The sequence below is a fragment of the Ranitomeya variabilis genome, chromosome 4 (genome assembly GCF_051348905.1).
Source record: "Ranitomeya variabilis isolate aRanVar5 chromosome 4, aRanVar5.hap1, whole genome shotgun sequence".
Taxonomy (NCBI): domain Eukaryota; kingdom Metazoa; phylum Chordata; class Amphibia; order Anura; family Dendrobatidae; genus Ranitomeya; species Ranitomeya variabilis.
In genome coordinates this window covers 40,731,820-40,758,948 of record NC_135235.1, presented here as the reverse complement: position 1 = coordinate 40,758,948, position 27,129 = coordinate 40,731,820, and the positions used below count along the sequence as shown (strand labels likewise).

The 27,129-nt window shown below is 45.0% G+C and overlaps 1 protein-coding gene across 2 annotated transcripts in view; it reads right to left on the bottom strand.

The window, feature by feature from the left end:
• Positions 1 to 21,656, bottom strand: part of MKI67 (marker of proliferation Ki-67) — a 36,738-nt gene extending 15,082 nt beyond the window's left edge. Inside the window, exons 1-11 of one of the 2 annotated variants that reach the window (XM_077258391.1) lie at positions 21,249 to 21,656; positions 14,524 to 14,632; positions 14,365 to 14,446; positions 13,721 to 13,836; positions 12,247 to 12,310; positions 12,141 to 12,171; positions 11,206 to 12,015; positions 9,055 to 9,293; positions 5,028 to 6,924; positions 3,566 to 3,675; positions 3,309 to 3,480 (exon numbers count right to left, since the gene is read on the bottom strand). In XM_077258391.1, the coding sequence (XP_077114506.1) occupies positions 3,309 to 3,480; positions 3,566 to 3,675; positions 5,028 to 6,924; positions 9,055 to 9,293; positions 11,206 to 12,015; positions 12,141 to 12,171; positions 12,247 to 12,310; positions 13,721 to 13,836; positions 14,365 to 14,446; positions 14,524 to 14,632; positions 21,249 to 21,309 (3,691 nt within the window). In that variant the 5' untranslated portion in view covers positions 21,310 to 21,656. Of the gene's footprint in view, positions 1 to 3,308; positions 3,481 to 3,565; positions 3,676 to 5,027; positions 6,925 to 9,054; positions 9,294 to 11,205; positions 12,016 to 12,140; positions 12,172 to 12,246; positions 12,311 to 13,720; positions 13,837 to 14,364; positions 14,447 to 14,523; positions 14,633 to 21,032; positions 21,222 to 21,248 lie in introns of those variants that run through there. The other variant, XM_077258392.1, reaches the window with a different exon arrangement.
• Between the last annotated feature and the right edge of the window lie 5,473 nt (positions 21,657 to 27,129).

Below are 27,129 nucleotides of genomic sequence, written 5' to 3'. Positions count from 1 at the left end.
GATCTCTGCACTATAACCATTTTATGTTGACAGAGGCGGCATGCTTACCCATCTAAAACTTTCTCCTTAGGCATGAAAAAAAAAATCTAGTGTGCGTGCCTGCAGTTATGGCCAAAAGTTTTGAGGCGGACACAAATTTTGTTGCTTCAGTGTTTTAGATCTTTTAATCAGATGTTTCTATGGTTACTGAAGCAGGATTATAAGCAAGTCAAAAGTTTTTACATAAACTTTATATATTTATCAAAAGTTTAAAAGCCTCAATATTTATTGTTTATGTCTCAAGACTTCTTCCCCTCTCCCTGGAAGATGTATATTCTCTCCTGGGCCAAATCCTTGCTGATGATGACCCATTCTGACCTAATCAGTGCTTTAAGTTTATCACAATTTCTGTATTTTTCTTTGTCCTCCCGCTTTTTCATGAGATGGAGATCTGGGAAGTATCCTGGCTATTGACCCAAAATGTAAATGTTAATTCACAGAGCCACTAGTTATCACTTTTGCCTTGTGACAAGGTCTCAATTAGTAAGAAAAAGGCGTGTGCACAAACTGCTAGGATGGTGCTAAGGTAGGCTCCCACACCTTAATATAATAGTGAAAAAAGACCTAGCACTCAACTTGATGCTTTAGTGACGTATTTATTGTAGTACCCAACAAACGTTTCGGTCCGTCATATGGACCTTCATCAGTAACGTACTATGGTGAGAATTGCGTCAGGAGACAATATAGTCCCGGGGTACGTGTGGCGCCTTAGGTGAACGATGGACCTGTATGGAGACTTAGGAGGATGTCAAGAGAAGCGCCAGCATCAGACGCGGTATCCACCGCTAGTCTCATACTAGCGGTGGATACCGCGTCTGATGCTGGCGCTTCTCTTGACATCCTCCTAAGTCTCCATACAGGTCCATCGTTCACCTAAGGCGCCACACGTACCCCGGGACTATATTGTCTCCTGACGCAATTCTCACCATAGTACGTTACTGATGAAGGTCCATATGACGGACCGAAACGTTTGTTGGGTACTACAATAAATACGTCACTAAAGCATCAAGTTGAGTGCTAGGTCTTTTTTCACTAAGGTCTCAATTAGGGCTTGTGCACACGCTGCGGATTCCATTGCAGAATTTTCCGCAGCGGATTTGATAAATCCGCAGTGCAAAAAAGCTGCGGTTTTTACTGCGCATTTATCGTGGTTTCCTCTGTGGGTTTTCACCTGCAGATTTCTATTGGAGCAGGTGTAAACCCGCAGTGGAATCCGCACAAAGAATTGACATGCTGCGGAATATAAACCGCTGCGTTTCCGCGCGGTTTTTTTTTCCGCAGCATGTGCACTGCGGATTTCATTTCCCATAGCTTTACATGGTACTGTAAATGCATGGGAAACCGCTGCGGATCCGCAGCAAAATCCGCAGCGTGTGCACATACCCTTATGCTCATCACCAAATTACTCCTGATCACTGCAACAATTTGCTCTATTAGGATGTTTAGATCTCACTCTTATTCGTGGCAGTATTAAGTAAAATTGTGAGAGCAATCACTTAACTGTTTGAAAAATGAAAATGGATCACAATTTGGACTAAGAACATATCCATGAATAAAGAACAGATCTAAACATCCTTCAAGAGCAAATGATCCAGGAGCAATTTGGTGATAACCAAGTGGCTCGGTAAACAAAACCGACATCTTGGGCTCGTGGTCCAGGAACTCCCTAAGGCTCAATCTCATTAAAGGCCGTCTCTTGAGCTTGTCAGAGAAATACAATCGCCTCAATTCTAGCAGGGTGCACTCTCCTCTTAATGACAACTCTGGAGAATAGAACTGTAATACTTGTAGAACTATAAAGCCCAGCATAAGTTCTGATGTAACATTTGCATATCTGTCCTTTGCTCTCTGTCTACACTTATCACTGTATTTACACAGATAACAAGCACATGGCTCTAAGGGTACCGTTACACAAAACGATTTACCAACGATCACAACCAGCGATACGACCTGGCCGTGATCGTTGGTAAGTCGCTGTGTGGTCGCTGGGGAGCTGTCACACAGACAGCTCTCCAGCGACCAACGATGCCGAAGTCCCCGGGTAACCAGGGTAAACGTCGGGTTACTAAGCGCAGGGCCGCGCTTAGTAACCCGATGTTTACCCTGGTTACCATCGTAAATGTAAAAAAAACCAAACAGTACATACTCACATTCCGGTATCCGTCAGGTCCCTAGCCGTCTGCTTCCCGCACTGACTGAGTGTCGGCCGTAAAGTGAAAGCAGAGCACAGCGGTGACGTCACCGCTGTGCTCTGCTTTTACTTTCCGGCCGGCAGTCTTGAGAATGCTCAAAAGAGGGGTTAACTCTTGACATCCCAGTCAGCTCTCTCGAGTCTATTGATTTCTATACAGCAGTTAGCTGCTCACCTCCCTCATCCTCTGAACAGATATGCTTTATTAGTGATGAGCGAATGTGCTCGCATAAAGTGTTATCCGGGCATACTCATGTGCTAACTGTCTTCAGCATGCTCGAAAAATATATCCGAGTACCCGCGGCTGCATGTCTCGCAGCTGTTAGACAGCTGGAAAACATGCAGGGATTGCCCGTTTGATAGGCTATCCCTGCATGTGTTGCGTCTGTCTAACAGCCACAAGACATGCATCCATGGGGGACTTGATCATACTTTTGGAGCACGCCAAAGACTTGGCACACAAGCATGCTCGGATAACACCTTATTCGAGCACGTTCGCTCATCACTAGCTATATCTGTGTAAATATGGGTATAACAATGTAGACTCCAGAACAAAGGTACTAAGGGCTGAATGTGTTAGGCTAGGTTCAGATTGTGTTAGGGCAATCCGTTTAGCGCTAAGCGCTAGCGGATTGCGCTAACGCAATGTCTTTTAAGGGGTCGCGTTAAACGTCCCCGCTTGCACAGATCCCTGATCTGCGAGAGCGGGGAAAGGACCTCGGGCGCGCCGCGGACGCTACAAAAGACCAGCACATCGCTAGCGCGTGCCAAAAATGACACGCGCTAGCAATGCGAGCGCTAACGGACGCGGTGCACGGCATTAATTTCGCCATGCAACGCTGTCCGTTAGCGCTCACCCATTAACGCAATCTGAACCTAGCCTTATAGCTGAACTTTATAGTTCTAATACTACAGGTCTATTCACAAGAACCGTCACTCAAGGAGAGCCTGTCCTGCTAAAAGCAAGGAAACTAGGGTGATTGTAGTGCTGAAAAGACAACTGGAGAACACCCCTTTGAAGAGTTATCAGATTTGTGGTGTACAAATCATTTACGGAGATACTATCAGTAATCCTTACCAGTGAAACTTTCATTGTGGGCAGTGTCGAGTTTCACAGCCTGGTTCCTCATGACTTTAGGGACAAATCCAGTTAGGTTCACTACTCGTGTGTGAGCTCTTCCCACAAGAATTGTGACAGGAGAGTCTGCATGACCTGTGCTCATCACATCCTTGACTTTTTTCATTGGAGTCTGAAAGCAGGCAAAGCATGTCACATTTGCAATACAAAAAAAAAAAAAAAAACGCATGAAAAAAAAAAAAAAAGTCACCACATACCTTATGCTTAAGTTTCTTTTTTACAGTCACTATTTTCTGCACAGGTTTATTAATTGTCCTTTGGGATTTTGCTACTCCAACTTTCACAACATCAGCCCATGTTTTAGAAACTAATTGGGGGAATAAATAAATAAAAAAAAATTTACAAACAAACCGAGGCAAGGTTACAAAACTAAAGTTCTTATGTCCATTAAGGAGAATCCATCACACCCTGGGACACGTTTCAGCTATTACTATGGGCATACAGGTAATAGCTGTGACGTGTGACCACTGACCTGTGACGTGCAGTTGTGGTGCTTTAATCCCACGCATGAGCCCTGCACTTCGACATTCTGTACCACTTCCTTCTTTCTATGGTCTGGTTTGCACAAGAACGCTGAATTCACTGACCATACAGAAGGAAGAGGTATAGCATGTCAATTATCTTGTGGAGACACGAAACTCTGCAACATAAATCTCACCCATACAATGCATTGGACATGGTGTCAATGAACATGTGGAATCACCGGCTTCCAAAAGCCGGCAGCGTTTTGGACCTAGTGGACGTGTGCCATGTCCAAAGCGCTGCCGATTAAGGGTACGTTCCCATGATCAGTAACAACTATCAGTTTTTAGCCTCTTAGTATATGGCAATAAACATCTCATACAGACAGCACTGTGCGTTTACAATTGCTCATTTTTCTTTTCTATTCAGTTAATTCTTTTCTCAGCTTTATGCAGGAAGTCAGCTGCCCATGCATTTATCATTCGCCTCTTCAATTTCCAACTTAGCTGCTCTATCCTCCCCCTGCCAGGGACTTTTGCAGTGTGATGATTCATACAGGGAAAATGGACCTCCTGTTTCTACAGAGCTTAGAAGGATACAGCTAGTCAGTTCTTAGGCTACGTTCACATTTGCGTTGTGCGCCGCAGCGTCGGCGCCGCAGCGCACAACGCAAACAAAAACGCGGCAAAACGCACGCTAAAACGCTGCGTTTTGCGCCGCATGCGTCGTTTTTGGCCGCAAGTTGGACGCAAAAAAAATGCAACTTGATGCGTTTCTTGCGTCCAACGCTTGCGGCCATGCGGCGCTAAACGCAGCACAACGCATGTCCATGCGCCCCCATGTTAAATATAGGGGCGCATGATGCATGCGGCGCCGCTGCGGCGCCCGACGCTGCGGCGCTGACCGCAAATGTGAACGTAGCCTTAATCACTTGATATCATAGACCTAATGGAAAAGAATTAACAGCGTAGAAACGCAAAATCATAGAATGTTACAGTAGAAAGGGACCTCCAGGGTCATAGTGTCCATTTCCCTCCTCAATGCAGGATTCACTAAACCATCTCAGATGCCTGTCCAGCCTCTATTTGAAGACGTCTGGGAAATTTTAAGTACACTGTGCTATATAAATATGATTTCAATATATTAAGAGGATAAAAACTTAGTGAGGAATTATTCTTTAAGCAAATAAAAACTTACCAAGCAGGTTGGCTTCTGTAGCACCACTTCTCCTTCTGGAACGAATGAGTTCAAAAGCTTCAAGTTTCCGGCTTCTTCTAGGAGTTTTTCTCATGGATAGAGATTTACGAGATATCTTTGGGGTCTGTGAAGCTGGAAGATCACTCTGAACTTGTTCCTGAGGTGGTGTATCTATACGTGAAACAGAGAATCGTCCCTTCATATATGGAGTGACCGGAGTGGGCGTCTTGGCCACAGGGGACCTCCTGGCCGGAGTGGGCGTCTTGGCCACAGGGGACCTCCTGGCCGGAGTGGGCGTCTTGGCCACAGGGGACCTCCTGGCCGGAGTGGGCGTCTTGGCCACAGGGGACAGCTTAGCCGGAGTGGGCGTCTTGGCCACAGGGGACGTTCTGACTGAAGTGGGTGTCTTGGCCACTGGGGACCTCCTGACTGAAGAGGGCGTCTTGGCCACTGGGGACCTCCTGACTGAAGAGGGCGTCTTGGCCACAGGAGACCGCTTAGCTGGGGTGGGCGTCTTGGCCACAGGAGACCTCCTGACTGAAGTGGGTGTCTTGGCCACAGGAGAAGCCCTGACTGAAGTGGGTGTCTTGGCCACTGGGGACCGCTTGGTCGAGGTGGGCGTCTTGGCCACAGGGGACCTCCTGACTGAAGTGGGTGTCTTAGCCACTGGGGACCGCTTGGTCAGGGTGGGCGTCTTGGCCACTGGGGACCGCTTGGTCGGGGTGGGCGTCTTGGCCACTGGGGACCTCCTGACTGAAGTGGGTGTCTTGGCCACAGGAGAAGTCCTGACTGAAGTGGGCGTCCTGGCCACAGGAGAAGTCCTGACTGAAGTGGGCGTCCTGGCCACAAGGGATCTCCTGACTGAAGTGGGCGTCCTGGCCACAGGGGATCTCCTGACTGAAGTGGGCGTCCTGGCCACAGGGGATCTCCTGACTGAAGTGGGCGTCCTGGCCACTGGGGACTGCTTGGTCGGGGTGGGCGTCTTGGCCACTGGGGACCTCCTGACTGAAGTGGGTGTTTTGGCCACAGGAGACCACTTAACTGGGGTGGGCATCTTGGCCACAGGAGAAGTCCTGACTGAAGTGGGTGTCTTGGCCACTGGGGACCGTTTGGTCAAAGTGGGCATCCTGGCCACAGGGGATCTCCTGACTGAAGTGGGCGTCCTGGCCACTGGGGACCGCTTTGTTGGGGTGGGAGTCTCTGCCACAGGGGACCTCCTGACTGAAGTGGGTGTCTTGGCCACTGGGGACCGCTTGGTTGGGGTGGGAGTCTCTGCCACAGGGGACCTCCTGACTGAAGTAGGCATCTTAGCCACTTGGGACCGCTTGTTCGGGGTGGGCATCTTGGCCACTGGGGACCGCTTGGTCGGGTTGGGCGTCATGGCCACTGGGGACCGCTTGGTCGGGTTGGGCGTCATGGCCACTGGTGACCTCTTGGACGGCGAGCTGGCCATAGGAGACTTCTTGGAAGGTGACCTGGCCACTGCGGACCTCACGGGTGAAGTAGGCGTTTTGGCCACTGGGGACCTCTCAGACGGCATCCTTGCTGGTGTAGTGGGAATAGGTTTAAGAGATAAACCTTTTGGACTTCTGGACAGAGATCTGACAGGTGACTTTGCAGATGGAGATTTTTTAACCGGTGTTAACTTAGCAGAGAAGGATGGCTTTTCCACTAGAGACTTCTTAGCTGGAGAAGTTTTCACAGGCGTTACTGCAGCAGAGGTGTGAGCACCAGCAGGTGACTTCACAGAAACGGAATTTTTAGCTGGTGATAAACTTTTAGCAAGTGTCTTGGCTAACGGAGATTGCTTGGCTGGTGAACGTTTCACAGGTGAACTTCTTGTTGGACTAGACCGAGATACATTGGGTGACTTTCCAGCAGACTGTTCAAAGACCTCCTAATCAGAAATGGAAAAAAAAAAAAAAAAAAAAAAGGAGGGGGGGGGGGGACAAAAGAAAACAGCTTACTTTTAAGTGCATTTTGGGGTGCAAAATTCAGTAAAATGTCTAAAATTAAAAGTGACGTGGGAAAGTTATGAAATGTCAAATGTCTGTTCTGTTCCTGATCTAGGGATCTGGGCTTTTAGTGGAGATGAATCTGTGCTACACTTTATGTACATGCTCAGTAGTGAGGAGTCGGAAGTCACAGAAATTGAGGAGTCCAGTTTGGCTTACAGACTACACAGCCCTGTTTCTAATATATCGTATAGAGGAAACTTACCAATTTCTCCTTTTTGACTATCTTTCACTCAATTTATGGGTACAATCTGTATTCTGTATTCAATGAAGACAGATTTCACCTTTGCATTGAGAAATTTGAGCAGTTCAGGAGAAACAGATTTCTCTTGAGATAAATATTTTCAAGTTCCCTTTTATTTAAAAAGGAAAAAAGACAATACTCTAGCATGGGCAGTCCGGTTGATTGGGACCTCCAATAGGCACCTAGCGTCTTACAAACTTGATCAGTGGGGGCTGGGTGCCAAGACCACTACAGTTCTCGAAAGCAAAAAGGGGCAGACGTGTTTATGGGCCTTTGGAAAGCAGTATACAGATTCATCCTTATTATGGATCCATAAACAGCACATTCAGCTCTCTTCAGCAAGTCGAGTAAAACAAAAAAAAACAATATTCAAATAAGAAGCTTTGTTCTATCAGTCAATGGCAATCTTAGCACCTGGACCCCATGAATCAGATCATGACATTAAACTGCTGCCCATGCCCACTCGTTACACTGATGCTGCTGTCTATATGGAAGTGTACAATCTCATAGATTGTAAGCTTGCGAGCAGGGCCCTCATTCCTCCTGGTATCTGTTTTGAACTGTGATTTCTGTTATGCTGTAATGTCTGTTGTCTGTATAAGTCCCCTCTATAAGTTGTAAAGCGCTGCGGAATATGTTGGCGCTATATAAATAAAATTATTATTATTATTATTATTATTATAGTTTATATAATATTTACCGTATACATACAAGCCTGTTTCTGAAGGAAACTACTGCCCTGGGACTGAACACCTATATTGCATGTATGTATATAAAGTATAAAACAAGTGAGACCAATGACTCCACAAAACGCCTTCATAACTTGCAGATCATTTTCGTGGGCACTACTTTGGGGGACATGGGAAACCACGGGTGTACGTTGCTGTCATCAAGAGGCTGACACCAGGAATTAGAACCTTAAGAAAACAAGTAGGGAACTCCCCAGCCATCTGATAACCAAGCTGCTCCATTTAGCTTGGTGTCACTTAGGAGGCAGACACTGGTCTGGAGCTCCGGACTGGTTTCTCCCAATGTTGTATTTGTCCTTTATTTTTGTAACATTCTCACCTCCTCAGGTTACCGTATTTCCCTCGGTTACCCTGTCTCGACAAATGGCAAACAGTCCTTCTAAGGTTCAGTTTGTATTCTCCTTCGTCTGGATGGCAGGACCTTTTCTGTACCTAATGCGCAGTGTTCAGTGTTTTTTTTTTTTTTTTTTAGGAGGGGGGGGGGGGGGGGGGGGGGGTCCTGCCTAGCTCACTCCAAGAGCCTTGTTGCATGGAGCAAGGACCAAGCTGTAGATCTTCCTCCGGATACAGACCAGAGATGGGTCAAATCTCTTTGGAGCAGGTGAGTTATACTTCACACATCTTGCTTCGTTAGCTTACGGACCATCTCCTCATTCCCTGTTTTATTTCATCTCTGCAATATACTTTCTTTTTGAGGGACACAGAAACTGCCCTTTTATGTTTGGATTGTTTTTCTACTTCTGTTACTGCTTTTCTCACTAGCTGAATAGCTAACTACCAGTAGGAGAGAAGGTGACTAAGGTTGTAATTCTTCATACCAGCCTCCTGGTGGCAGCAGTGTACACTTAATTTCCTTTCTCCCCCCCAATGAAGGCTAGCAGACAGGGATTTTTCAGTACACAGATTTTTTTTTTCCTTGATGTACTCTGTTTACTTATATGAAATCCTTCACTACAAAATATGGCTTAATAGAATGTAAATAAAATTTATCAACATCCTATCATGTAAAAACCTCTTACCCTGATCGCCGATTGCTTCAGGCCAAAGCTTTTGCGTATAACCGTGCGAGGAGAGTTTATAGACAGACTCCGCCGAGCAGGCGTTGCACCTTTCTTAAGGGGTGAATTGGGAGGTAATCTTTTATCAAACAGCTCCGGACTAAGATGTCCGCCGAACGAGACCCTCTTCCTTTTGGGTGGTGGTTCTGGAAGGGAAAGTTCATCGCTTCTTCGTTTCCTTGGAGTTTTCCTTGGTTCAACTGTTAAGAATAGAGAAACATGAAATAACCCCTTCACCCCCGGAGCTTTTTCCGTTTTTTCATTTTTCGCTCCCCTCCTTCCCAGAGCCATAACTTTTTTATTTTTCCGTCCATATGGCCATGTGAGGGCTTATTTTTTGCAGGACGAGATGTACTTTTGAACGATACCATTGGTTTTACCATGTCGTGTAACAGAAAATGGGAAAAAAATTCCAAGTGTGATGAAATTGCAAAAAAAGTGCAGTCTCACACTTGTTTTTTGTTTGGCTTTTTTGCTAGGTTCACTAAATGCTAAAACTGACCTGCCATTATGATTCTCCAGGTCATTACGGAGTTCTTAGACACCTAACATGTCTAGGTTATTTTTTATCTAAGTGGTGAAAAAAAATTCCAAAATTTGCTAAAAAAAAAAATAAATAAAAATTTGAACTTTTATATATTTTTTTATATTTTTAACGACTTTTTTTTTTTTAATTTTGGCATGCTTCAATAGCCTCCATAGGAGGCTAGAAGCATGCACAACTCGATCGGCTCTGCTACATAGAGGTGACATACAGATCACCTCTATGTAGCAGAAAGGCAGGTGTACTTTGAGCGCCGACCACTAGGTGGCGCTCAAAGCAATCGGCCATCAACAACCATAGAGGTCTCAAGGAGACCTCTGGTTGTTATGGCGATGCACTGCTGACCCTCGATCATGTGACGGGGGCCAGCGGTGCGAGCACTCCCGGCCGCGTGGCCGGGAGCGCTAGTTAAATGCCGCTGTCAGCGCTTGACGGCGGCATTTAGCTAGTTAATAGGCGCGGGCGGATCGCGATTCCGCTCGCGCTCATTGCGCGCACATGTCAGCTGTACAAAACAGCTGACATGTCGTGGCTTTAAGGTGGGCTCGCCGCCGGAGCCCACCTTAAAGCAGGGGATCTGCCAGCTGACGTACTATTCCGTCAGCTGGCAGAAAGGGGTTAAAATAACCTGGAAAAATTTTTTGGGAAAACTTTACCTATTAGTAACCTCAATAATTGGAAAGAGTCTCCTGACACAAACCAAACTGATCATAAACCTCAACCTGCTTGTTCCAACTTAGAGGAATGTACTTTCGGCTATGCCAAGGAAAATTATTCGAGATCATGTCTCCATTGGGCACTTACTGATAACCAGAACTGGAGCTCTGCTTTAGTTTCACAGACATACCTGGATAAAATATGACAGCGCGGCAAAACACCCGATGTTCGGGAGGGATGAACCCGAACAGCAACACGGACTTCCTGGTGAAGTCCAAGTTCGGTGTCCGTGCCCGAGCATTAGGTGTTCGGTACGGAAGTCGAACTTTATTGTTCAGGTTCGCCCATCTCTAATCCTCTCACAATGAGGAGATTGCTGGAAACTATTAAGGGGGTATGATATTTTTTCTGAATGTTGCTACCTGCTTACCTTTTTACTTGGGTTTTGTTTATTTTATAGGCTTCCAATGGTTAAAAAAACAGATTCCCTCACTGGCCACTGCTCCTGGTGATATCACAAGACCACTGCAGCCAATCACTGGCCTCAGCGGCTCCACAAGTGAAGATGGCAAAAGGCATTGAGCCGTCCATTGATTGGCTGAAGTGGCCATATACGCAGTAGTCATAACGCCACTGCTACAGCCTTTCAAAGACGAAGCAGCACATGTGAGTAAACCAGTTAATGTTAACTCCTGGAAAACTACATTTTTTTTATTTTTTTGTTTTACGAAAATACCTTTAACACTGAACAAGCGAGTCCTGACATCAATATTAAAGGCTCTTATTTAACATATGATGTAAAGCTACAAGGCAGGGCGTTAAAGGGGTATTTACGAGAACAAGACTAGCAAACGTTTTGAACCAGATTTCAGTAAGCGAGGGAACAAGCCTCTCCAAATTATAAAACGCACCTTCACTTGCATTGCCCTCGGACACAGAAGCTGCAGATGGCGTTCTTTTTGGAGACTTCTCTAAACTCTTGCTTCGCCTTCCTTGAGTAGGAGATTTACCTCGAGGAGAACTGTCTGGGTTGTTTAATACCAGTTTTGATTCAGACCGATTGCCCCGAAGTCGAGGTGATGGCGAGTCAGCTGCTTTTGCATTAGTAGGGGTAGACTGTATTTGAGATTCTAATTTGCTTTTTTCTTCAGCACTTGCAGATCTTCTGGGAGAGCGTTTCTCTTCATAACCATTTACAATGGGATGCACTTGCTCCTGTGACGCTGGCTGAGAATCGGGTTTGGAGCGTCTCCGTGTCGTTGCTTCAGGTTCCTTTCCCACCTCTTGTAGAGACTTGTTCAAGTCTTTAGTTGAAGTTTTGGGACTTCTTGATGGACTCTTTGAGGCCTCCTTGACTCTTCCAGCAGAAGCTGATCGAGGCTCCAGAGCAACCTCTTTCGGACGGGTCAGTGGGCTGTCGCTGGATTGACTTCTAGAATGACGCTTTGGGGCCACTGGAGACTGAGAGCCATCTTGCACGTGAAGACTTCTTTTTAGCGCCACGTTTTTGGGCGAAATGCTTTTATCTTTCACAGGCGTTTTCCCAATTTCTACTTTATTTTTAAGCATTTCGTACAATTCCCCAAAGGGTGACAAGTCGTTTCTTGCCGATGACGAAGAGGAAACCTGCAGCGATCGCCGCAAATGAGTAGTTTTGATGATATTGCCTTCGGATTTGCGCTGCGTTTTATTGGTTAGAGTCTCAATTCGCACAGTTTCATCTGATTAAGAAAAATATACAATAGATAAATATGACAATACCTGTAACTTCCCATCCTGCACATTTCTGTGCCACAGTAACAAGTCACAACACTTAGAAGAAATAAGACAAGTACAAAATACCTACTTGTGTCAGAAGGGTGGTTACTTGCAAACACCTGGAAGAAGGGGCAAAAAATTAGTGTTTACAAGTCAATCAAATGTAGTGTAAAATTCACTATCAATAGATATACCTTAAAGGTTTCAGAGTCCAGTCCGGTTGATCGTCGTTTTCCTTGTTGTGTAGGCTTCTCAAATCTGTTAATACATAACATCATATAAAAAAGGATTATTTTACCCTAAAGGAAAATCATTTACAGAACGGTACAGGGGCCTCATTTTCTTATCTGTATTACAGCTGCAAGATCTGACCGAACTAAGCATCTGGAAGTAACAGCATCATATATACTTAGATTACTGTTAGTTTGGGTGAGGAATTAAGGTCATAATCGAGTAGAGACAATAATGCCACTATATGGATCATTGAAATGTGCAGCCAACCCAACCCAAAATTCAAAGCATAGTTTAAAAAAATATATATATATTAAAAAAAAAAATATTTTTTTATATAATAAATTTGTTTATTCATATATTGTTTTACATTTTTGGATGCGGCATTATTTAATGTGTAGATTGTTTTACTTTTTATTTTTAACTAGGGAAAGGAGGGGGGGGGGGTTAATATGGTTTATTTTTTTTAAATTGCATTTAAAAAAACAAACTTTATTTTGTTCAGCTCTTACAGGGGACTTGAACCTGCAATTGCTTGTACTATATACAATACTGCAGTATATAGTAAACATCAAATTGTTGGGAAAAAAACCTGCCACCTGTGGCTGGATTTCACAAGAGAACATGACAGTGACCTCCAAATGAACGCCTGGGCTGGATCTCAGAACTTAATTGCCACTTTTAGCAGCTTATGTAACAGTTGGGATCTGTCCTGTGTGGCGTGGGCTTAGCTTCTGAGTCCAATCAACGACATATAAAAACACATGGCGTGATGAAGGGGCTGCCTAGTGAAAACAAGTTGTGACCCGTCCATATAACAACTGATAAACTGCTGATCGTGGGTGCCTCATCGCAGGGACCTGCACCACATTATGCCTGACCACCACATTATTCATTCTTCATGGGGCTGCAGTAAAGCTGAGCGCAGTCCCATAGGAAGTACATGGAGCACAGGTAGCACAAGTGCATTCCTGTTTTATATAAAAGTGGCTTGTGATTTGTGCAAGTCCCAGGGGTGCGACACCGACCGATCAGCAAGTTATCACATTACGTGCAGATGTGCGATGCCCAGTGATAAGTTGAAGGGTATTTGTCAGAACCATTTCACGACAAACTAATGTTACAATAAAAATTATGCCGGTCTTGTAGTAATCCGATGTGCCTGAGCTAAGAAATCAAGCTATGAGGCCACATGCAATTCAGCCTGGAAGTGCATTGGGGGAAAGTCAATGTACGTCATATATGCATTTGCAATGCTTATTACATGTGGCCTCGAAGCTTGTGTAAATCAGTGCTGCCAAGTGGGATTACAAAAAGATAAGTGCCTTTATTATGGAGTACCACCATTATTTTCAGTAATAAAAATCATACAGTCAGGTTCCCTTAAGAAGAAAAAAAAAAAAACCCATTCCATTTAAACAAAACCTGCACACTTACCTGAATGAGCGATCGATGATTGTGAGGACATCTCCGTGTTTGAGACATACGGGTTTTTTAACAGTAGTTCCATTCAGCTGAGTTGGGTTCACAGAGCTTAAGTTGATAACAAACACCTAAAGAAAAACACAAAAAATTGTGAAACTGCAAAAACGCCCACCAAAAAAGTTCATACGAGCCGCACTCTTATCCGGCTAACTGTAGTAGAGTATTGGTGCATTGATATTGTGAGGCTTGACGAAGAACCGCTGTTAGAAACGCAAGGTTCTCACTTTCTAATAATAATTGATTCTATTTCATCACATTTTCAAATATTTGTTGAGCTCTGGAGGCTGAAATCTATACAGACCTAGTCAAAGTGACCACAAGTGAATCCAATCTCTAACTGTCTGGACTTGATTGACTTTCACTAATAAATTTGTTAAAAAGTTATAAGCCTCTGAATGCAAACAATTAACGTTACTATTCATGACAGCAAGCCGATATTGGAAAACATGTGGAATTTCATCCCCCCATTCAGCAGATATATGCTTTTAATAAATGCATCATACAACTTTCTAATAGATGGGCCTTCTGGGGGAAGGGGGTCCGTAACCCAAAACTGCTCCAACCAGACCGCCTCACTAGTACAAACAATGACTTACCTCTCCATTATCCCTGACCTCAACTTTACAGTGTTCTTTGGAGACGTGTGGCAGCTGAATGCGGATGTCACACTCGGCTTTCCTGTAATGTGAGGAAAGGCGTTAGTGTCACCCGGGCATCTTTAAGGCATCAGGACAAACAATAAGATATGTACATACCTTCCAAACAAGCACGATGTTGCAGTCAACGGAAAGTGAGTCCCATCTGTGCCATTTCTTTTTATTACAATTATTTCACCGTGTAGAGGCATCTTTACATTAAACTTACCTATAAAAAAAAAAAGATTGGGTATCAATATGGTGATAACAGCCAAGGAAACTGAACTTAAAGGGTTTTTATTTCACCATCATTAATATCTGTTTAGTCTGTGAGCTCATACTTATCAATCTTCTGCTCCTGTCCCTCTCCACCAACATGTGGCTGCAGCTCTATAATGCCAGATCTCACCGCAGACTGATACTTCCTAGCCTAATGTAAGTGTGACTTAGGCCGGTATCACACATGCAAGAAATAAGTCCGAGTCTCGCATGGTAATACCCGGCATTGCCGCCGTCTCTCTGGAGCGGAGCATGAGGCTGCATGTATTGCTATGCAGCCTCACGCTCTACTCCTGAGTGACGGCGGCAATGCCGGGTATTACTATGCGAGACTCAGACGTATTTCTCGCATGTGTGATCCCGGCCTTAAACTGAGAAAAACTTTTGGTCACACATCAAACGCTGGCGTGATCTGGGTAGTCACAGCTGTGGCCACATGGCCCAGGAAAGGATGGGAAACCCAATGGAAGAACAGTCATCAGTTTCTCCGACGCACCCTTGTCAGTGGCTTGGACTATGCAACCAATGCTCGACTGTCATGAACTATTAGATGGGAGCAAATTGTGCCATCACAAGACTCAAAAAATAACAATTAGCCACCACAAGAAAAAATTCATCTCGCAAAAACAAGTCCTAATTTTGCTTTCTCGTGGATGTAGCCATATGTCATGGCTCTACTAAAAAGAAAAGTATAATAAATAATAGAATACCCGCGCTAAATGAGAAACCTCCACTCAACCTTTACACATGTCAGAACGTTGTCTTGAGAAGGGAAACTGAATAGCTGAAATAAACAGGACCAGTATATATAGATTGAGGATAATAGGGACTTTACCTCAATATTACGCAGCGGTGATGTAGAGTCTTCCGAACAGCTTTGTTGAAAATGCAGCTTTAGCCAGATGTATGGTGGGGGATCTTCAGGTGGGCAGGCTGTGGGCGCTGCCCCGGCCGGTAGCAGAACGCTCCAGGCTCGCCTACCACGGGGAATGAATGAGCGCTTGTAAAGCCGTTAGGTTCTCTGCCTGAGCAGGACCTTCCGTGACGTCACGGTCACGTGAGTATTCACGTGACTGGGCTAGGGAGAGCGGAGTAGACCAATTCCAACACGTTTCGGAACTGACGTGTTCCTTCCTTCAACAAAAGCTGTTCGGAAGACTCTACATCACCGCTGCGTAATATTGAGGTAAAGTCCCTATTATCCTCAATCTATATATACTGGTCCTGTTTATTTCAGCTATTCAGTTTCCCTTCTTAAGACAACGTTCTGACATATGTAAAGGTTGAGTGGAGGTTTCTCATTTAGCGCGGGTATTCTATTATTTATTATTCTCTATAGACCACGATACAAAATAAAGGGTGGTTTTGTATCATTACCTGCTGCGATTGTTAGTTAGTAGCGCTACTGGTCCCTTAAGATTTTAAAAAGAAAAGTAGTAATGTCATTGGCACTGGTCCCGGACCCCTCAAACCCCATGATATTGCTGTGGCCATTTGTGCAAGATGAAAAATGTAACAGAACTGTGCAACAGCAGCACCATTGTAACAAAGCATGTCACCAGGTATTTCAACATTCACTTTCACATACAAAGTCAAGCTTTTATCTTCGAGCTGATAGTTCTTTTAAATTCCCACTGTTGGGGTGTTTGACTTTACATAAATGTTAGGCGCCAATATGACGACTAAAGAGAGCAAAATATCCAGGTACTATCCATCCACAGATGACACCCAGGTGCTCGTGGTATGGGAGACTGAATATTTACAGCAGCAGAGATCTGTAAGAACTATGGCTGTGGCCCTCAAAACCATCTACTAATATTGGAAAATTTAAGTGCAGGATAGAATAATTCACATCTAAATCACAAAACTGATGAAGACATTTATCAGAAGTACTTCCTATCCTCTGCTGATCACTACAGGGCAGCAACATAACCTGCACTGATAGGCTTAGTCCACCTGAGCGGCCGCCTCTATCCACCAGCCTAAGTGCTGACAGGCTATGTATGGAGCGTTATCTACAGCGACCGGCCTGTCACAACACTGCAGCACATGTCAGCAGACTTCAAGTCCTCTTCCAGGACTGAACACGTTTGGCAGAATCCTGCAGGAGGCTAAGGATGTCCCCAGCCTGACCCTGCAGCCAGTTACTGTGGCTATAAGCTCTGCTCTCCCAGTAAATTAGCAGTGCACAGCCTGCAGGAAAACCACACGTGTGACCTGTCGGCTCTCACAGCATCTTCTGTGCTGTCCAGAGGTTACTTTCTCAATGCATGTCTAATAAAGTCTGATAAAGCTCTCCTGGCTCCATTCTGAGTCTCAGAGACTTGCAATGAGAAAGTGCCCTCCAGTGCATAGGAGTCTACATGAGAGCCGACAGGTCACAAATGTGTTCTTGTTGTGATGCAAGAGTACAAATGGTAGAAAAGGATAACAAACAAAAATACAGCAACCAGTAAGTATTTCAGTATAATCAATGCATAATATCTACAGATAAAACCCTGGAATAGTCCTTTAACCCTATAATTACTACCAATACAACTTGAAACAGATCTGCAATATAAGAATAGCATCCTCTGAGGGGTGACAATCCAGCAGCTATCAGCTGTACACAATAGATGACAACTTGCTGCACCAGCCATCATCAGTGTTGGCACCGACCATGGCCATTAAAATCCAATACTGCTGTAAATAGCGACTACAGCCTCTAAAAGGTTAATAATAGAATGGGGGCTCCCTCTTTTACCCCATCAGCACCATGAGATCTTGAGTGTGTAGTCCTGATGTTTGCTATGGCAATTCATGGCCAAATAACAGCCTTAGTGCGGATCCGCAGCATTTTTTGTGCGTTTTTTTTTTTGCGGATTTACTGCGTTTTTTACCCCTGCGGATTTCTAAAATGGAATGGGTACAAAAACGCTGCTGATCCGCAAAAAAGTAGTGACATGCTACTTCTTTTAATCCGCAGCGTTTCCGCACCGGATTTTCTGCAACATGTGCACAGCTTTTTTTTCTCATTCATTTACATTGTACTGTAAATCAATTGCAGATCTGCAGCGTTTCTGCACCGCAAAAAACGCTGCGGATCCACAGAGAATCCGCAACGTGTGCACATACCCTTAAAGTCCTCTAGCCATAGCGGCCTTCAGAAGTTAGAAACATTTAGGTGGTAAAAATTCATTTATTTATTTTTTTTATTCCTGTCTTGTCGCTTTGCATCAATTCCTGAAAAGCACCTGAAGGGTTAATAAACTACCTGGTTGTAATGTTGAATACGGTATGTTGAGGTGTGCGGTTTTTAAAAGGGAAAAACTTTTGGGGAATTCCAATATATAGGACCCGCAAAGTCATTTCAAAACTGAATTAGTGTCTCAAAAAAAAAAAAAAAAAAAAATTTGTAAGTTTCCTTGGAAAAAAAAAAATGAAAAAATGACTGGTACATTTTTAAAATGTTAATCAAATAAAACATTTTACAAAAGGTTCAGCCTGTTGGGTCTCTAAGAACACACAGACATCACCACTTTATTCATAGTCATTGGGGCTGAAGACATAACCAAGAGCTGAACTGTCCCATAGACCATGAATAACACAGCTCAACACACGTGTGCTTATCGCTTCATTCAAAAGCCGTTTACAGCCCACGTCTTATTGTTGACAGCACCCAACGCTAAGTTATCATGTATCCTGTGGAAAGGTAATAACGTGTTAAAAGCGTTCACTCCAGGCATACAATATTGATGACATTACCTTAGGTCACATTAATTATTTTACATCAGTATTTAAGCCAAATTTAGCAGTGCAACAATCAGATGAAAAAAGTATAAAAGAAACTCGTGCACCAGTTCTGTATTTTTCACCCACTCCTGGATTTAGATTACTATTGTCCATGTTACCATGAAATAATCACTAATGCTATACTGATGTTTGTTGTTTTTATCTCTGGATTTATGACTATATACCGTAATCCAAGTTCTCCCCATACCTATCCCAGCATTGCCCTTCCTTAATAAATATTTATCTGTCCCAATGTAAATATTTTAAAATTCAATAAAAAAATTATTACGTTCAGTATTTTACATCCGTATTTGTAAGGCTACTTTCACACTAGCATTTTTTTGCATAAGTCGCAATGCGTCGTTTTGGCGAAAAAACGCATCCTGCAAAGTTGTCTGCAGGATGCGTTTTTTCCCCATAGAACAACATTAGCGACGCATTGACACGTCGCAACCGTCGTGCGACGGTTGTGTTGTGGCGGACCGCCGGCCGCAAAAAAACGTTACATGTAACGCATGCGCGGCCGGAACTCCGCCCCCACCTCCCAATGGGGCAGCGGATGCGTGGAAAAACAGCATCCGCTGCCCCCGTACCGACTCTAGTGTGAAAGTAGCCTTAGCCAAAATCAGGAGTGGAACAATCAAAGGAAAAGTATAATAGAAAAACAGCACCAGGTTCTGTACTTTTCACCCACTCCTGGTTTTGGCTTAGGCTACGTTCACATTTGCGTTGTTGTGCGCAGCGTCGGCGACGCAACCAACAATGCATGTACACAACGCAGCGTTTTGCGACGCATGCGTTGTCTTAAGATAGTAAGGATCAGGACTTTCGGCGCAGGGAAAACACTAGAAGTGGCGTTTTCTGCGCCCTGTCTTGTGCGTCAATATGACGCATGCGTCGTAAAAGGCATTACAACGCATACCGGCGCATGCCCATGCGCCCCCCATGTTTAAAGATAGGGGCGCATGACGCATGCGTCGGTGACGCTGCGCCCAACAATGCAAATGTGAACGTTACCTTACACTGATGTAAAATACTGAACATGCCCTTAGATTGGTGGAGGTCCAGCACTACCAACCAACATGAAATCCACTGACAGCCAGATGTAAACACTGAAGCCAAATTGTAGTCGCTGCCGGGTACAGAAAACCAGCTGCATCGTCACTGACTGATCCAATACTGATGACAGATCAATATTATATATCAAGAGACTGTAGCAACTAGACTCATAGAACACCCAAACCCACAGACGGCACAGCGGCCGCCACACGCCCAAACCCACAGACGGCACAGCGGCCGCCACGCAATCAGCACCCACTCCAGACTTCATGCCACGCACTCGGACAAACAGACGGCACAGCGGCCGCCACGCAATCAGCCCCACTCCACAGACGGCACAGCGGCCGCCACGCAATCAGCCTCCACTCCACAGACGGCACGCCACGCGCCCGACCCACAGACGGCACAGCGGTCGCCACGTGCTCGGACAAACAGACGGCACAGCGGCCGCCACGCGCCCGGACCCACAGACGGCACGCCACACACCCGACCCACAGACGGCACAGCGGCCACCACGCGCTGGGACAAACAGACGGCACAGTGGCCGCCACGCAATCAGCCCCCACTCCACAGACGGCACAGCGGCCGCCACGCGCCCGGACCCACAGCAGCCGCCATGCAATCAGTCCCCACTCCACAGATGGCACGCCATGCACCTCGACCCACAGCTGCCGCCACGCGCCCGACCCACAGACGGCACAGCGGCCACCACGCAATCAGCCCCACTCCACGCGCCCGACCCACAGACGGCACAGCGGCCACCACGCAATCAGCCCCACTCCACGCGCCCGACCCACAGACGGCACAGCGGCCACCACGCAATCAGCCCCACTCCACGCGCCCGACCCACAGACGGCACAGCGGCCACCACACAATCAGCCCCACTCCACAGCAGAAACTCAATCATGTAAAAGGGGCCATAAGTCCGGCAGCCGCAGACAGCCTGCAACTATATGGACGACGGTCTCAGGATCAGTCCTAATAAACTAATAATGACTGGATTGGCTCAGGAGTCAGATCCACAGTGCCAAGAGCCACAACCAAACCAATCCCATCCTTACCTGCAGCCATCCTGCCCCTGCTGTCCATGGTGATGAAATAATAACACTGCTGGACATAGACCGGGGCTTGTAAACATGCATCTGCTGCACGTGCCCCGACAGCTGCCTGCTGGGAGTTGTAGTACTACCTGCACAGAGATCTACACCTGCACCCAATCAATAGACTGTCCTGGGGTGATCTCAGACCACCTCTCCACCAGCAGAGGCGATGAAATTCGCCCCCAGCCACATCCCCCAGGAGAGGAGGCTCCTGCTGAGCCCACGGCCCACAAACGAACTTTGAGGTGTATTGGTACCACCCGCCTGCCGTACAAAACCAAAACAGTACGCAACCGGTTAAAAACCAACGCCAAAAGCCCGCGTGACAGCACCGGACTTCAGAAACACAAATTGGCGGGCTTCTCCACCACCTCATAAGCCGCGAAACTTCACCCCCGCTACTAAGCCGCCATTACCAACCTGAGCAGCCGAAAGGTTTCCGATGCGGATCGCTCAGTCCATTAATGAGGAGAGAGCGTGAAGCCGCCGTCGGATCGCACCGACCACAACAGCTCTGCCGTCCGTTACGAGCGCTCGGCTCCTCCGCGCGGAATCATCAAAGCGCATGCGCGAAGTCAGCGCCAAATGTTTGACCGTGATCTATCGTTCCCTGTATCCTTCCGCCGCCTCACTTACGGGCCAACTTGACAAACAAGTCCTGGAAACGAGTATTCGTATAGCTGCTACTGACGTTCATCTTGACCACGCGCCAGTCTTCATATGGTTGATAGTGATCGAAGGAGACGTGAGGGGATTCTTCCCGGTGTACTATTTGGTCAGGCGTAAGGATACCATGAATATGTATGAAGTTTTAAAAAGTGTTCGAAAAGCAGCGCGAAGCACGATTATTGGCGGTGTGAGGACACGTGATTGGAGGAGTAGGCGTGTCTGAAGGAGGGGTGAAAAAGGCGCGCAGTTTCCTCAAACAAAGACGACGAGGCTTCATTATGGCGGCAAAACCGTCATGAGAGAAATAACAAAATAAAAACGTGTCAGAGCCGCAAATTGTGTGGCCAGAATGTGTTCTACATAGACATAAACGCAAATGAACCTGAAATAAAGGCGCTGCAGTAACCTTTCCTGTCAGAATGCTGGTTATAGCGCTCTGCTTTATATATATTGGTTATAGCACCGTCTATGATTACTAACGTACATGTAGGAGTGTGTGAGAGGAACTGCTGGTACTTGCAGTGAAAAGCTGCAGGAAAACATCATCTATACACTCTAGGCTACTTTCACACTAGCGTCGTGTGACGAAGGTCGCAATGCGTCATTTTGGAGAAAAAACGCATCCTGCAAAGTAGCCCGCAGGATGTGTTTTTTCTCCATAGACTTGCATTTGCGACGTATTGCCACACGTTGCATCCGTCGTGTTTTTTGCGGCCGCGACGCACAAAAAACGTTCCATGTAACTTTTTGTGCGTCGGGTCCGCCATTTTCGACCGCGCATGCGCAGCCGAAACTCTGCCCCCCTCCTCCCCGGAACTCACAATGGGCAGCGGATGCCTTGTAAAACTGCATCCGCTGCCCACGTTGTGCTAATCAATCACACTGTCCGTCGGGCCGACGGTTCCCAACGGCCCGTACCGACCGACTAGTGTGAAAGTAGCCTAATATAACATGGAGCTGTCTGCCTGCATAATAAACGGCACATCGAATAGTGAGGCTAGGGTGTAATCACCCCGCCAATGATTTCCATCCAATTTTGTTTGTTTTCTTAAGGCTAAGTCTGTTGATCAGAGCATATTACACTAAACGGCCCTATCCAGACTTAACAATTTTGGAAATGGACGCATAGAAGGTTGTAATCTGATAAAAAAAATTAAAAAAAATAGGATCGTGCGACCGTCACATTCTGTTTTGCAGCAGAAAATTGTCAAAATAATCAATGGTGACTGAAAAATCAAAAAAAGATGTTTTTGAACCATTTAACAGATTGAGTTCACAAAGATTTTTGCGTTGGGACAGTAGGAAAACATACTTGGAAAATTTATGTAATAAAGATGCAAAAGTGACCGTAAAATGGACATGTGTGTGCAGGAAAAGCTTTCAAAGCCGACGTAAAGAGAAAAATAAAAGGAAGTGGGCACAGCAAAATATAAAAATAGAATAAAGCGTGTACTGAACCTCGCAAAAGGGCTCGTTCACACATACGAGGAAAACGCACTGATTATTCTCATCAGAGTGTGGTACGAGTGCCTTCCTATTTTCTTGTACGTGCAGAAATTAAAAACAAAACTCCATTCTGAAAATCAGAATGCAATTGAATGGCATCCGAGTAGGGTCTGATTTTTTTTGTTTGCCAATTTTTATCCGACCCTTGGATCAAAATTAGCCATGTCTCAGAGATTTACCGCAGACTGATCGGTCTACAAAAAATAGTGAATGGTCCCACAGACTATCACAGGTACAAATAGTATATCGTATAATTTTAGGTGTCTTATATATGTACGCATTATGTCACATGTAATATAGAGTTCGCACATTTGTTTGTTGTTTTTTTTATATATTCATGACTGTTGCTCCTTTTTTGGCAATAACATCTTAGACAAATTAGTTTAGAATATATTGTTATGTAGGATTTATGCGCATGGTAGGGATATATTATGGTATAGCTTAATTATTTATATTGCATATTGCCATCAGGCATAATTTAATGTAAATTAGCTTATTTGGGTTTATTGTTCAAATAGCTTCTATTAATCATACTTCATAGATTTTTGGTCTGTAGTGGCATGCAGGTTAAGTTATTGGTCGCTTAGTGTTTTTTTTGGTTCTGTCTATTGTAGGTTGGTAGCCTTTACCACGCCCTCTATTAGCTGCGTTACACTCTATCAGCGATACTTCGCTTACTAATGGTAGATACGGTTGAGTGTATTCTCTTTATTGGTCCTGCCTACCTTATGTTATTCGGCTCCACCACGCCCCCCACTAGCTGCGCTCCACCTCATCAGTGATATTTTCTTTTCTAACTGCAGGCTGGGATTAGTGCGCATGCCCCGGATTTGGCCGCTCTGTGACTTACAGCCCCGCCCATCAGGTGACGCGAGCGTTCCACGCTTGCGTACCAGGCAGCGGAGGTCTGGAAGCCACTGATCTTGTATGAGCGTCCAAAAGCCAGCGCATGCGCCGTATTATACCTTGCACGCAGCCATGCAATATCAGCTGTTCACAATCTCTAAGCTAAATTGTTTGCCATTTATAATGAGCACCTCCGCACACAAAGCACACTTGCCCCCTTATGGAGGAAGCCTGAGTGGCGAAACAGTGCTGTCGGGGTGCAGCACAGGCAGACCGTATTTCATACAACTATCATGTAAGTTCATTTAGTCCATTTGTGTATTCATGGTGTGGCTATACATTGAATGCAGATATATAATTATAGGTGTAGTACCTTTTGCCTATTAGTTTTCAAATTAGTTATAGGCTATTAGCACTTTTGCACTTGGTTACTTACCTTGTATATAGATCCACATTCAGTCTTTTTTATTATATTTGTCGAGGTCATCCTGCATGCTTTAAATATAATTGCTGCATATATTCTTGCAAGTATGCCCTTGTGGTGATGTTGTTCATCTTTTAGTTAGTTCATTAGATGTTCTTTATTCAGTTATTTCCATTATAGCTGTCAAGGTCATTTTGCATGCTTTAAACACCATTGCTGCATATAATTTTGCAAGCATGCCTTTGTGGTGATTTAGTTCATTCTTTAGCTAGTCTATTAGCCCAGACCATATATCTGCTGCTGCACATTTAGTAGTTTATACAAACACCACTTATACTCGCAAATGGTTATATTATACACTGGTTCTGTCCTGTGTCTGCTTGGTTTTATTGAGATTTTCCTTGTTTATCTTTATTATTTTTGCATAATTATTAATAAAGTATCTTTATTGTAATGTTGTCCATGCCTTTATTTTTCCCACACCTAGAGGGAATGTTCACTCAATACAAAACTCACAAAAATTAATACATATGCGTGGCCGAGAGACAAGGATTGTTATATCTCTCCCAATATTTCTGTCCGAAACAATAGGACAGTCTAGGAAACTCCCCAATAAATACAAAACAACAGAACGGAGTATACAAGTCCCAATACGCATTTTATTTAAAAATTGTATAATTTTATTTATATTATCAAAATATATAATTCAAACTGAGTAATCAAATATAAATACAATACATATAAATAACAGGATTAGTGGAGGAGGAAACACTATAATAGTGGCGGAGCGGATGACAACACCTATCACATCATATCACAAGGACTGCTATTGTGGGAGCCATAGTATGAAAAAAAAAAAAAAAAAAAAGTTGCAACAGTGCAGGTTATATCACTAGCTAAAGTGCCATAGTGCCTACAGGACTCATCACCTCATATCATATAAAGCAGCTTACCCATTAGGTCTGAGATGTCTCACCACGCTCCACACACCACCCCCTTGACGCACGTTTCGCGGTCGCTTTCTCAAAAAGGGGTTTGTACAAACCCCTTTTTTGAGAAAGCGACCGCGAAACGTGCGTCAAGGGGGTGGTGTGTGGAGCGTGGTGAGACATCTCAGACCTAATGGGTAAGCTGCTTTATATGATATGAGGTGATGAGTCCTGTAGGCACTATGGCACTTTAGCTAGTGATATAACCTGCACTGTTGCAACTTTTTTTTTTTTTTTTTTTTTTTTTTTTCATACTATGGCTCCCACAATAGCAGTCCTTGTGATATGATGTGATAGGTGTTGTCATCCGCTCCGCCACTATTATAGTGTTTCCTCCTCCACTAATCCTGTTATTTATATGTATTGTATTTATATTTGATTACTCAGTTTGAATTATATATTTTGATAATATAAATAAAATTATACAATTTTTAAATAAAATGCGTATTGGGACTTGTATACTCCGTTCTGTTGTTTTGTACCTAGAGGGAATGTTGTTGTATAAATATCACAGGTACAAGTAGTATCCGAGAAAACCCCAGATAGCACTGGTGTGTGAAAATCGGACATCGGAATGAAGCCTTAAAAAGAAAGGGAAACTTGCATAGGATAGGTAGTGCCCCTCCATTCTTGAAAAAAAATGTAAAATTATTATGATTACTTAACAATTCAATTAACCCTGCTGTACTGTTCGGGTCAATATGACCCAAAATGTTTTTTGAGACCCTGTAGATTTTTTTTATATGTATTTGCAACTAGTGGTATCTTGACTTTTCCTCATTTGTGGAGCTCTATATTTTTTTTTTGTTTTTGTTTACTTTTTGCTACATGCTGATTGTTACACCTGTACTGTTCGGGTCAATATGACCCGATAGCATTTTATACTGTTCTACAGGTCTCTGATTATTTCGGACTGCAAAAGTTATGTTTTTTCATGTGTAGTTACATAGTTACATAGTTATTAAGGTTGAAGGAAGACTGTAAGTCCATCTAGTTCAACCCATAGCCTAACCTAACATGCCCTAACATGTTGATCCAGAGGAAGGCAAAAAAAAACCATGTGGCAAAGAGTAACTCCAAATCTCAAAATGGTGGTGGTTTCACTGTTCTTATCAGTAAGCATACCTCCCAACCGTCCTGGATACAGCGGGGCTGTCCTGATTTTGACAGTCAGCCCCGCGATCCCGGGCGGGACATTAGATGTCCCGCAGTGGTTGGGAGGTGTGCTGCTATATCAGGCGGTCACTGCGGTCAGCCTCTTCCCTGCACCCGCAGAGCTGCCTGAGCACAGCACAGCACATATTTGCTGCTACGTGGCCACAGGACCTGTGATGAGGTCACAGGGGAGAGGAGTCAGGGGTCACATGATCGGGACCTCGTGGATTGCAGGACTCGGCTTGCTGGTTGCCAACTTGCCATGCTGCCTGCTGGATGAGGTAAGCTGCCGTGTGTGGGGTCAGGAGGTGTACAGTGTGGATGTAGCGGAGCCGTGTGTGTACGAGGTGTATGGACCGGAGTGCGTGTGTGTACGAGGTGTACGGAGCGGAGCCGTGTGTGTACGAGGTGTGCGGAGCCGTGTGTGTACGAGGTGAGCGGAGCCGTGTGTGTACGAGGTGTACGGAGCGGAGCCGTGTGTGTACGAGGTGTATGGAGCGGAGCCGTGTGTGTACGAGGTGTATAGAGCGGAGCTGTGTGTGTATGAGGTGTATGTAGCGGAGCCGTGTGTGTATGAGGTGTATGGAGCAGAGCCGTGTGTGTACGGAGCGGAGTGCGTGTGTGTACGAGGTGTACAGAGCGGAGCCGTGTGTGTACGAGGTCTATGTAGCGGAGCCGTGTGTGTATGAGGTGTATAGAGCGGAGCTGTGTGTGTATGAGGTGTATGTAGCGGAGCCGTGTGTGTATGAGGTGTATGTAGTGGAGCCGTGTGTGTATGAGGTGTATGGAGCAGAGCCGTGTGTGTACGGAGCGGAGTGCGTGTGTGTACGAGGTGTACAGAGCGGAGCCGTGTGTGTACGAGGTCTATGTAGCGGAGCCGTGTGTGTATGAGGTCTATGTAGCGGAGCCGTGTGTGTATGAGGTGTAT